General features: G+C 43.2%; 1 protein-coding gene across 1 annotated transcript in view; it reads left to right on the top strand.

Annotated features, from left to right (window-relative positions):
* The window catches only part of RAPGEF4 (Rap guanine nucleotide exchange factor 4), a 198,463-nt gene that overhangs the window by 174,884 nt on the left and 10,108 nt on the right, over positions 1-13,471 (top strand). The window contains exon 25 of the mRNA XM_040358501.1: positions 4,418-4,482. Coding sequence (XP_040214435.1) covers positions 4,418-4,482 — 65 coding nt within the window. The remainder of the gene's footprint in view (positions 1-4,417; positions 4,483-13,471) is intronic.

Raw genomic sequence — 13,471 nt, 5'->3', positions numbered from 1 at the left:
GTATCATTGGACCTACCTATAGGAATCCTGTATTGCAATTTTCAGTGTAAAAGCAAAGTTATGTGAAAAGTTGCAAAGCAGTGTAAACTGGTTATGTTGAATAAAGTTGACATATTTCACAAAACCAGGATTTAAAACAAAATACTAAAAAAAAACTTTAATTTAGCTTTGTGTTCATTAATAAATAATTGAATTTGTTTTTAAATGAAAGAAGTGTGACATAAATTTGATTGGATATCAGTCACTTTTATCCAAGGTACAGCAGGTATCAAACTTGGGGAGATAGAAGCAGCACAAGTAGCCAGTAAGGTGTACTTACTACAGTGCAGGGGAGGGCTGGCAGCTTTAGGCCTTGGGGGCAAGTTCAGTCAAGTGGCCATTGAACCGCCAAATCAGCTCACCATCTATGGCCCATCTGGTTTTTCAATGCAGCCTCACCAGTGCAGCCAACTCCAGTGCCCATCAATGCAGCCTGATCGATCACTGGGGCAGGTTACATGGGGTGTATGGGGGGGGATGGGGGGGGATGGGGGGTCAGCTATGGGTTTCAGGATCTCACCCCAGTGATCTCAGCAGGTCCTTGCATGCCACAGCCTCCTGGGGGGGGGGGTAATGCTCCTGGCCCTGGGGTCAAGTTGCAGCCAGCACCCAGCCCTGCGTCCCGACTCCCTGGGACACCCTGCCTCTGCCTGCTTCCAAAAACCCAGTCTCCGGGAGTTGTAGTTTCCTCTGCGCTGCTCTGTTTTCCACCCACCGGGAGCTTGAGCGTAGACTAAAACTCCCGGAATGCAACAGCTAGCGGTCAGCCGCCGTGGCCATGCCCCCGGCCCAACTTCCTAGACCAGAATAAAAAAATGGTAGCGGGCAGCGGCTGCCGGCCATTTTGAACATAAGTCAGGGCGGCCTGGGAGGCAATTGCCACCCTGCCCCCTGGCCCAGCCCTCCCCTGCTACAGTGCTTACATGTTAACATGGTATGCTGGTAGGAGAACAGAGTAGAGTGACAGAGGGGTAAATGCCTAATGCCGCGTACACACGACCGTTTTTCGGGTTCAAAAAAATAAAAAAAATGTTTTAATGTCATTAAAAACGATCATGTGTGGGCTTCAGAGCATTTTTCGGGTTCTGAAAAACGGGCACATTTTTTTTCGAACATGCTCTATTTTTTCACAACGTTTTTAACGTTGTCGTTTTTCGGGTTGCAAAAAATGGTCGTGTGTGGGCTTTAACGACGTGAAAAATCCGCACATGCTCAGAAGCAAGTTATGAGACGGGAGAGCTCGTTCTGGTAAAACTAAAATTCGTAATGGAGTAAGCACATTCATCACACTGTAACAGACAGAAAAGCGCGAATCGTCTTTTACTAACACAAAATCAGCTAAAGCAGCCCAAAAGGGTGGCGCCATCCGAATGGAACTTCCCCTTTATAGTACGTGTTGTACGTCACCGCGCTTTGCTAGAGCATTTTTTTTCCACGATCGTGTGTAGGCAAGGCCGTTTTAATGATCGGGTTGAAAAAAAAACGTTTTTTTTCTAGACCCTTAAAAACGTCATTTTTTAGAACCCGAATAACGGTCGTGTGTACGCGGCATTAGTGTGCTGCTTCACCTTTCACTGTCCAGTCATGGGCTGGGAATGGACAAGCCCTGTAAGTTAGTTACTAAACTACTGCAAAATCAGGTCTTCTGCTCTACCAGAAAATGTGAACAAGAGGTAACTACTGCGCTAAAAAACCTAAATAAAACTGACTATAAAGAAACAAATGTGAGCTGCAACAAATTTGTGATATACACACAAGAATACAGAGCAAAGGGAGGAATAAGTTGCGCTGATGGAGTGAAAAATGTAATATTATGTTCAATGTGGATAAGACCAAACAATAAAAAGTCCAACAAAGTCCTCAAGATTGTAGGGATATGTAACGTGAATAAATGCAGAAAAAAACCAAACGTGATCAACACTGATGAAGTAAATATGATGTATGCTCACCAGAAGGCAAGCAAATTAAAGCTTGCGGCTGAACCCCAGCCAGGGCCTTTAACACGGAACTGTAGTCAGCATCAGAGGTAAGAATCCTTCCAATTAGTGAAGTGGCATAAAAGATCCAAGAAAAAAACTCACATAGTGATGTACCGAATAAACTGGGATTAAATCATATGATAGCACACTGGAAAGAAGAACCGCCATCGATAGGGAACACCGTTATATTTATGCGCTTACCAGACAGATAAAATATGTAGGCTTGCGGCTGCACCCCAGCCAGGGCCTTTGTGGAACTAAATCCAATCTCACTGGTACAGGGCTCCACCAGTTTCAACGGCCAGAGTGAACCACCGAAAAAATAAATTGAACCCAACAATAGTGAAGTACCGTAGGATGTAGGTTTAATGTATAAAAAGTACACTTACAAAAAAATCAACGATCAACGATTAAAAGATAAGCCGGGCGGCTTGTACGATCACCCGTCCTCGTGGACTGGAACGCTGTGCGTCAGAGCGTCTCCTACCCAACGTACGTTTCGTCAGATGTGACGTCTTCCCCAGAACGACGTCACAGAATGCCGGTTCACACAGGGGCGGCACGACTTTGGGGGCGACTCGGCAAGGCGATCTCAAGACGACTTGCAAAATGACTTCTGTATTGAAGTCAATGCAAGTCGCCCCCCCCCCCCCAACAAAGTAGTACAGCAACCTTTTTCTAAGTCGGAGCGACTTGAGTCGCTCCTATTAGAACGGTTCCATTGAACAGAGCGGAGCCGACTTGTCAGGTGGCTGAGTCGCCTGACGAGTCGCCCCTGTGTGAACCGGCTGTAATAAAGCAATACAAAGCACAGTTATAATATTCAAATTGCTATAAGTCACAACAGCTGATCAGATTTCAGTTCCAGATTTAGTCAAAAGTTGTATTCTAGGCAGTTGTTGTCACGTACCTTGTGGCCTCTCGTACAATCCCTGTCTCTGAGACCACTGATGTTACAACAGTGGCTCGGGAGAGCACGGCGAAGCATGAGTGGCAGTAAGATATCCATTAGCTGCCGCAATGGATAGCAGGTGCGTCGCCAGAGACGGGTCGGAACGCTGGAACAGCAGATGGCAGCAGAAACAGCAGACCCCGGAATGAGCAGACAGCAGGCAGCAGGTGCTTGACAGGTAGCTGGCAGCAGGGCTGCCCATGCATACCCCACCTTTTAAATGAAACGCCCATCAAATGCAGTCTCACAAGTGCCCATCAAATGCAGTCTCACAAGCGCCCATCAATGCAGCCTCACAAGCACCCATCAATGCAGCCTCACAAGCACCCATCAATGCAGCATCACCAGCACCCATCAATGCAGCCTCACATGCGCCCATCAAATGCAGCCTCACCAGCGCCCATGAAATGCGGCCTCACCAGCGCCCATCAAATGCAGCCTCACCAGCGCCCATCAAATGCAGCCTCACCAGCGCCCATCAAATGCAGCCTCACCAGCGCCCATCAATGCAGACTCACCAGCGCCCTTCAAATGCAGCCTCACCAGCACCCATCAAATGCAGCCTCACAAGCGCCCATCAAATGCAACCTCACAAGCGCCCATCAAATGCAGCCTCACAAGTGTCGATCAAATGCAGCCTACCAGCGCCCATCAATGAATGCTTTCTTGCTTTCATTCATTCGGGAGTCAGGACACAGACACAGTTCTCCGCCACCGCTGTGCCTCTGACACTATGTGCGAACAGAGCGGCGGCTACCTGCTGATGCTGAGACTTAGTTGCTTGCGTCAGAGAGAAGAGAGTAGGAACACCAGTGGCCTGACACCCCTAGGCAGCAGGGCGCCCTAGGCGGCTTCCTAGTTTGCCCAGTGGCACCGGCACCTGGCTGGCAGGTAGCAGGTGCAGAACCAGCAGGTACAAGGTAACATGCAGACAAGGATGGGTGGATCACTGGAAGCAAGGTCAGATGAGCCAGGTCAGCAACAGGCGGTCAGGTACAGGCATGAACTGCAGGCAGAGACAGGCCATGATCAGGTTAGGTAGCGTTCAAGCAATGTCAGGGCATGCCGGGTCAATCACAGAAGTAACTGATACAGGAACACGGGTAATAGCTGTAGATCATACAGCACTGGTTTATAGAACTTCTGCAGTTTAAATAGTCCCATCGGTGCCAACATTAGTGACAGGTGCGTGCATGTGCATTCGCACATGCACATATGCATACGCATATGCATTCATGAACAGTTATGCACTCGCACACATTTGTGCACATCTTGAGGCTTCATCTGTACTATGACTAGTGCCTTCCTGACAGTTGCTGTGGGTTATTGCACTTTACTTCATTGAACAGAGTAGGTAGGTAGGTAGATGGGCTGACCTTAGAGGGTCAAGGGTTCAGAACACACATTTCTTACCCTGCCTGACCATCTCTTCTTTATTTCCTTACAGATATGACTTTTACCCACGAAGGGAACAAAACATTTATCGACAATCTGATAAACTTTGAGAAAATGGTAAGTCTGTCTTTGCATGGGTGATAGGAAATGATCTCAGTAGCCACAGGACAGTGGATTTCCTCTTTCCTAATATAATAAAGCAATTGTAACATCTGCCGCCCAGGAGATTAAATCTAAAGAGCTTACACTAAGTACAGCAATATGAACTCTGTATTCCAAGTTATTCCTACTATCCCATCTGTGTGCTTCTCTCATTTGTAATGCTAAATCACAGTTTAAGTAAAGTCATTATGTAAATTAATTCTAATTGAAATATTTAACGTTAAACAAGTCTTTAACCTCTTTGGCTCGTTAAGCTAAAGTAACATTAGTGTGTTTCCATGTCTTGTCTTGCATATTATAGGCAGTGACTTTGGAATAATTTGAGACACTAATTGAGTTATAATCTATGCACAGAAATACTGTTTGTGTTTTATTATGGCCATACACATGTCAATACAATAGTACAATATAATCATTGTTCCACAGAAAGAAATTCACACCTGGGAATGAACTCCAGGCAGATATAAAGGTCTCAAATGGATGCAGCTGCGTATTACTGAGCACATAATTACATTTATTTTTGCAATCCAAGCAATATAAGTACGTCCGTTTGACCTGGTATCAGCTTCTTGCAGTCCCTGTACAGCAGAGCTCAGACTGGGAGAGGGAGAGGCAGCACAAGGGCCTATTAATTGTGCTGCAGCAAAAGAAATATGCTGATAGGAGAAGAGAGCAGAGTAATCTTACACAGGGAGATTACGAACCCATCAGTCTGTTGTTCCTCCTTTCACTGTCCAGTGACAGAATGAGAAATAAGTAATTGGTACTTTACTATAGCAGAGAAAAAACAGAGCTTCAGCTCTGCCCAGCAGGTGTGCAAAAGGTGGAAAAGGGGCAGGGTGGGGGCTATCTGTGCAGTTAGTGGTTGTAAACCCCAGTCATAAAATTTGACCTAAGCACATCTATCTGTAGTGTTTATTTATCTCTCCCAAAGCTCTGAGTGCCATTTCTCTCTGGTGCTCCGTTCCTCTGCTATCAGCAGAGTCATTTTTGACAAGTTCTCCAATACATGAGATACTAGCAGCTAAAAAATTGTGTTTGGGGAGGGAGTTTAGAGGTAGATAAGCAGAGAGATGGTCTATTCATAATGCAGCTTTGCATGTTCTTTCGTTCCTCTGCCTTTGTGGTGGGGGGTGTGCCTGTCTTCCAATCAGCACTCACACAGTGTAAGCCCAGACTCCACACCCACTGCTGAAAGAGGAAGAAAGATTTCTAACACAATCTGCACGTTTTAAGGAGTGTAGAAAGCTGAAGACCGCAGATATACGTAAAACGACCCCCCTCCTCTGTCCATCCTTCCCTATGTTCCTCCTTCCCTTCTCCTCCTTCCTTCAAATCCTCTTTCCCCTACCCCTTTTTTCCCTCTTTTTTTTCCTTTCCTTTCTTCTTTCTTTTTTTCACGGGTTCTTCCTTTTTTTTTCACTCTTTCCATCAGCGGAGATAACATCCAGCTGCTCCTCAGTCAGGCAACAGCCAGATTTTAGGGAGCTATTTCCATGTTTCTACCAATTATTTTGGCCCATGATAGTTCATGTCTCTATTGAATTATCATCAGGTGAATGTTCTCATATTATCACTTGATACCTTTAAAATCCGGTCATCATTATATAAATGGATGTTGGCCTAATTTATCTTCTGCTGTGACTGCTCTGAAATGTTTGACTGAGGCTGGGTTCACACTACTACACTACTTTCATCCTACTTTGCTCTGTAACATTGGTCCTACATTTATCCTACATTGGTCCTACATCCATCCTACTTTCATGAACAGGATACTACTTTGGTCCGACTTCAATGATATTCAATGGGCCTGAAGTAGGATCAATGTAGGACCAAAAGTAGTACAGGGAGCATTTTCAAAGTCGGACCGACTTGTGTAGGATGCTACAAGACGCTCTCATAGGGAAACATTGAACACAGAGCAAAGTAGGATGAAAGTAGTGTAGTAGTGTGAACCCAGCCTAAAAAGTTTCTCTGCTTTTAGAATAGTGAGAGAGTTTTGTACTACTGTAGGATGTTTCTTAATCTCTACTTTTGGAAAAAAGGTGGAAATAATGGTGGTAGCACTTAGCTTTGTGCCCTATGGTCTGTGTGTATTGTACTGAATTCCTTTTTTTAAGGGGGGGGTTCAATAAACCCTTGCTCCCCTTTTCCCCTCTCCTACCCCTTTTTTTTATCACAGTATTTGGGATGGAATATGGGAGGAGACTATAAGCAGCTGTCCTTTAATAGACACATGAACATATTCGCCAGCACACCACGGATCGTATATAATGTCCAAAAGTTTTAATGCACAGAAAACATCACAGGAGGTGCAACGTGCCTGACGAAGAGGTCCTGCGTGGCCTCGAAACGTTGCACCTCCTGTGATGTTTTCTGTGCATGAAAACTTTTGGACATTATATTTGATCCGTGGTGTGCTGGCGAATATGTTCATGTGGTTGATTGTTCCAGTACCCAGCTGGTGATCGCTTCAGCACCCATTTTTGTATTTATGAGCCGTTTCCCCAGGAAGGTGTGCGATTGGAATATTTATTAGACTTCCATAGACACACCCTTTAACATCTAAATAAAATTAACTAATTAAATCACAATTGTTTGACACATATACTACTTTATGGTAATAAAGAAGAATGGGAACAGGACTACGTGGTAGGGTCACATGGTAATTATGGAGGAACGGGGGTAGTGGGGGTAGAGGGTCTGTGGCTCTCTCCCCCTCTTAACAAAGATGAAGGACAAGGAAAGGAAAAAGTTAAAGTTTCACTATACACATAATTTAGTAATTTTGGTTGTTCATGTTTGGTAAATAGGGAGGGTCAAAATGGTGTTTTTAATGTTATTTGTTTTCCTGGGGTGGGATTGATTAAGGAAGGGAATTTGAATGATGCAATACATTTAGGAAATATGGGCCTTTTTCTTATTCTCCCTCAGAAGCATTGAAAGCTTTGAGGAGGATATATTCTAGGAGCGATCCATTCTTGTGTTTGTTGTTTGTTTTGTATATTTGTTTTTTAAATATTTTGGTTTATGTATGTTTTTGAATGTATGTGAGTGCCGGTTCACACTACCACAACATGAGAAATTCAATTGAAGCTAATGAGAGCCGTCTTAGTGTACACTACTGAAGTCGCTCCGACTTCAGAAAAGGTTTCTGTACTACTTCAAGGCGACATCTAGGCAACTTGTACCCATTGATTTCAATGAAAGTTGCCTCCAAAGTCGGATCACATCTCAACTGAAGCAACTTTACAGGAAAAGAAAAAAGTTTAATCAGGCAAACCCCTCCATCCAACAGAGCTGATTATTCTGTGATTGGCCAAAGTCGCCTGTCCTGGAGGCAACTTTAAGTCGTGTTGTAAGGTGCTCCAAGTCATGCTGAAGTCGCCTTGCAAAGTCGTGCTGTAAGTCGGGTTGCCCCTGTGTGAACCAGCACTGAGGTTTTATGTTTATATAAAATTAATAAAAATAATTGAAACACAAAACAAAGTACAAAAAAAAAGTAGCTCAGCATATAAAGCAGGCAGCATACAGCCTCCAATAATATACTATAGCAGTAGTTTTTACTTAAAAAATCTAATGACAAAAGGGGTGGAGCTTGTGCAAAATGACATCATTATTTCGATGTACTTAGGGCAGCTTGATCTCCAAATACAGACTATGGCAACACAGTTTTAGACCACAGAGTAGAGCGTCACAACTTGGGGGTCTTTGGGGTCTACTCTGTGTATCTTTGGTTTCATCCCTATTGGTATGGCAATCTACATTTTGGTGTGCATAACAATCTTTTGAAATCTGTGTTCCGAATTTACATAGAGCCCTATGTTTCTAATTTTGTTATTGCTATTGTTTGTGTATCTGTTTGTTTTGCACTAAGAATAGTTGCTATGTTTTAAAATGAGTCCAGTATAGTAGATCTCTGGGGACTCATCTACGATGTTTCAGTTTTTCCGTATTTTTTATACGAAATTCCAGTTCTTGTAAATGTATTCTAAACATATTATCTAGTTATTAAATCTGGTTAGTTCACTAAATTGAATATGTTAACCCAAAATGCAAAAACTTTATTTCCAGTAGACTCTAATGCCGCGTACAGACGGTCGTTTTATGCGATGTAAAAAACGACGTTTTCTGTGAAGTAAAAAAACGACGTTTTCTGTGAAGTAAAAAAACGACGTTTTCTGTGAAGTAAAAAACGACGTTTTTGAAACTTCAATTTTCAAAAACGACGTTGCCTACACACCATCGTTTTTTCACAATGCTCTAGCAAAGCGAGGTTACGTTCACCACGTTTTTTCCATTTGAAGCTCGCTTCATAACTAGCTTCTGGGCATGCGCGGGTTCAAAAACGTTGTTTTAAACGTCGTTTTTTGCTACACACTGTCAATTTCTGTGACACAAAAAACGACGTTTTGAAAAACGACACATAAAATTGAAGCATGCTTAAATTTTTTTTTGTCGTTTTTTACAAGACATAAAGCGACGTTTTCCCCCACACACGGTCAATGAAATTGACGTTTTTAAAAACGTCGTTTTTTTACATCGCATAAAACGACCGTCTGTACGCGGCATAAGAAGAGAAAAAAATAAAATAAAATAAAGTTAAATAAGAAGAAAAAGTCCCATGTATGAAAATTAACAGAAATTGAAATATGAAAGCAATGAGTGGTATTGATTTAAAGCCCACATTTATCTTTAAATACATTTCCATGTGCTGCTTATTGTGCATTCATTTATATATGAGTTGCTGCCTTTCTCTTTTGCCATGCCTCTCCACTTTACCTTTACCTGAGTCTTTTGAGCTTTCAGTGGTCACGGTTGATCAATACCGTATTTCCCCAAAAATAAGCCCGGGTCTTATATTAATTTTGGCAACAAAAGACACAGTAGGGCTTATTTTAGAGGTAGGTCTTACCATCTAATGTGCTGTCTTTTCTCCCCCTCTCTCTCCCTGCCTGTCAGGAATTCCCAGTGTGAACGGAGTTAAAATGCTTGTAAAATCCTATAATTTACTCTTGCAGTAGTATATAATGTACAATGTGTGTGTTTCTGTAATATAATTGTGCCAAATACCTCCGTTATAGTGCCGCTCTGCGCTTCTGTGACCCGCCGGAGCTCTCTTCCCCGGAATTATATTACAGAAACACACACATTGTACATTATATACAACTGTAATAGAGTGGATTATAGGATTTTACAAGCATTTTAAACTAGAGCTTATTTTCGGGTAGGGCTTATATTGCAGCCCTCCTGGAAAATAACACTAGGTTTTATTTTCGGGGTAGGAATTATTTTCGGGGAAACATGGTAGTAGTGGCTATGGCAAAGCATACCATCATTCTAGATAGACACTTCCATTTCCAACCATTTCCAACCATTTCCAACCTTGAAAAGCTACCATTTAAAGCAGGGGTCAAGTCCTGGGGAAAAAAGTGTGGGAACTCCCACCCAAGATCCACTCCCCCACCAAAAAAAAAAAAGATACGCTCATATGCATAATTACTAAACCGTGGAATTTAAGAAAGAACTTTAAGCAAGTTCTTTCTAAATCCCGCGATAACTTGTGGCAGACCTCCGCAATGTCTCCTGGGAACAATGACAAAAGCTCCCAGGAGACATCGAGGAAGTGACTGAATACCCGCACACTACCCGATGAATTCATATACAGGAAGCGGCCTGTAACATAAAGGATTACTATGGTTCGCCTGCTCCTGACAGTGACTCGAGCTGGGCATCGTCGCTTAGTGAAGGATTGGCTCGGGCGGCTCGGCTGCTCTAGTCCTGCAAAGGGAACTGCGTTCCTGCTGTGAAAAAAGTGCAGGGACGCCGTTCCCACGCGTTCCCGCAGGACTTGAGCCCTGATTTAAAGCCTAGTACACACAGACCGAACCGGCCAACATTCGACCCATGTGTATGGCAGCCGATCCGACAGAAGCTGGCTGTTCAGTGGGCTTCTGTCAGACGAGCATGGGAAAACCAGCAGCCGACCGGCTCCTGATCAGGGCTCTCAGTCAATGGCTGAAAGCGCTGACGGGGGTCCGTCCCCCTGTCAGAACACAATAGCTCAGCATGGAAGGTTGCTGTACTAACATCAAATTATTAGTACAGCGGCTCTGACCTGAGCTGTCAGGTTTTGTTTTGTTTTTCATTTGAGGCCCCGTACACCGAAAGTGTACACACGACCAGTTTCCTCGGCAGAATTCAGCTTCCGACCGAGTTTCTGGCTGAATTCTGCCGAGGAAACTGGTCGTGTGTACACTTTCGGCCGAGGAAGCCGACGAGGAGCTCGACGAGGAAATAGAGAACATGTTCTCTATTTCCTCGTTGTTCTATGGGAGCTCTCGGCCCGCCGAGCTCCTCGGCGGCTTCAGGGCTGAACTGGCCGAGGAACTCGATGTGTTTGGCACGTCGAGTTCCTCGGCCGTGTGTACGAGGCCTAATACTGTGTACTAGGCTTGAAAAACTGTGGTAACTTTATATCAACATTACCTAAATCCACCTGGCTATCCTTTGGCTTGAATATAGAGTCATATACTACATTTTGGTGCACAGTCTATTTATGTCTATGAGGAATGGCCAGGCACAGCCAGTGCTGAACAGATTTTTGCTGGATGGAATATAATCAGTTCTTGTAAATGTATTCCAAACATATTATGTAATTATTAAATCTGATTAGTTCACTAAATGTAATATGTTAACCCAAAATGCAAAAACTTTATTTGCAGTGGACTCTAAAAAGAGAAAAATAAAATAAAAAAAAGTTAAATAAGAGTTGAAAAAGTCCCATATATGAAAAAATAAATTAAAAAAATACAGGCAGTTGAGCCGCACCTTGACCACCCACCTAAAATATAACATGGTGGTCAGAGGGGGTTATACGCATGCCACATCTGGTAGACTTTGCTTCTCTGTTGCCTCTCAATCAAATTCAGCATGTTGAGATTGACAAGCGACACCAACTGTCACACTCATCCATTGAAGTCATTGGGACCAAACTGCAACCCACACACTTGCCAGACGAAATCCCCCTTTGGCAATCTTTAATTTCCTGTACAACGCCATGCGCGGGAGAGGTCAGTCGCACACTGCACTGCTGCATTACAAGATATGGTAAACCTCTACATCTGATGTAATATATCTATACCTGGATTGGCACATCACTTACAATCAATGCTCCTCCCTCTAGCCATGGTGCTTTTTGTATTTATCAAATATACCAACAACCTAAACTGACAGTTTCCCCTGGCTATATTGATGCATTACATTACTTCTACTTTGACTCTATACACTTTATGTGGTTATGATTTCTGGAGCTATCGAGACTCATTGGTCCCTTGTTGCCTTGGCCCCTTTTGGGGTCCTCTGGCTTGAGACTGGAGCCCCTTTTGGTGGTGATCCTTTTCCTCACTTGCTGGCACTTAGCGCTTTTCTTCTCTGCTTTTGAGCCATGATTTTGTTGGAAACCATGAATCAGACCGAGACAAAAGTACAGTTAAATCACACTTGTTTAATAGTAATAATAATAAAAAGATTAACCGAGTGAGCATAGTCAAAACATAGCCATAGTTCAGGAACCAGATCGGATTGTCAGCCGAGCCAAATGTCATAGAGCCAGAGAAGAAAGTAGTAGAACAGAAAGCAGGGTCAGGAACCAGAAGGAATGTCAGCCAAGCAAGTCTTCAACAGGAACGCAGGAGAAAGTCTCTGTGATGTTGACAAAGGCGAAGGCAGAGAGCAAGTGAACTGGAAGGCTTAAGTAGGCAGGACTGACGAGCCGGATCATCAAAAGGTGAGTCACTGTGGAGAGATAGGAGCTTGCAATTAGCCATCAGCTGAGCGGCCAGCTCTGAGAAGGAAGGGCTGAGCCCAGCCCTGACAGGTTTCTACTTGTTGAATCATCAGCACATAGAATTTTTTTGGGGAAAAATGTGGAACTGCATAACCTATTGTCCCTGAAGAAGATTGTCATTACATTTATGTTGAAACACGTTGGAATTCTCCTGTCCCATCACCAATGGGCAGTTGATCATTAGGTTATCCATTGGATTGGTCCAATGCTGCTATTCATGCTATGTGTTTGTTTTTATTGATCCAACTTCTATCTGATGTTATATCAATAAACTTTGTACTTTTATAATTTATCACTCACTGTTTCTGGTCCGTTAAAATCCCACTTTTTGAGGAATCCTTTTTGTACATTTTAGTTTCCTGTACCAAGCAGTTACCCCTCTGCACACTGACTACTCAGTACTGCTGCAATTCACATAGTGCCTTGTATCTTTTTCAATGAATACAATGTATTATCTAACTAGATGAGCTGAGGTTTGCAATATCACCAGCTCTCCTCTCCACCTTGTCCAGCCTGAGAAAGACTCGTATTCAGTAGATAAAATTCAAGGCGTTCTGTGAATGGTTGCAGTAGGGAGCAGGCAACCCCCTGTAGTGTGCAGTGGGGCAGCTGCTCAGCACAGGGCCCAAAAGATTGCGACAATCGATGTAGTAGTGCCAACTACTTTGGTGATTGGCAGCTTCCTCAGTGGTCTACCAGGTATCAGAAATGCATACTTACATTGTACCAAGCTGGGCCATGAATCAAAATAAAATCATAACTAGAGTTCAGCTTTAAAAATTCACACATTTTTATACAATCATTTTAAAGAAAACCTGACCACATAATGTGAAGTTGGAGTTTCTCTTTAACCGCAGCAAGGAGATCACCTTCTATGCATTTGGCAAATCAATGCTTGCATGTTTTTTTTTTTAAAGAAAAAGTTAAAGCATTAGAGAAGTAGTAAGCCTCGCGTATGTTCCATCATCGGGGGAAAATGTAGCACTGAATATCATTTTTTCATTTTACAGCCATGACAGTCGTGAATCTGATATATCCTTAGTGAGCTTGTGAATATTTATAACAATTATGAGGTCATGGCATAGGCTCTAAACT

Source organism: Rana temporaria, chromosome 6, assembly GCF_905171775.1.
Source record: "Rana temporaria chromosome 6, aRanTem1.1, whole genome shotgun sequence".
Lineage (NCBI taxonomy): Eukaryota > Metazoa > Chordata > Amphibia > Anura > Ranidae > Rana > Rana temporaria.
This window is presented reverse-complemented; position numbering and strand designations above follow the sequence as displayed.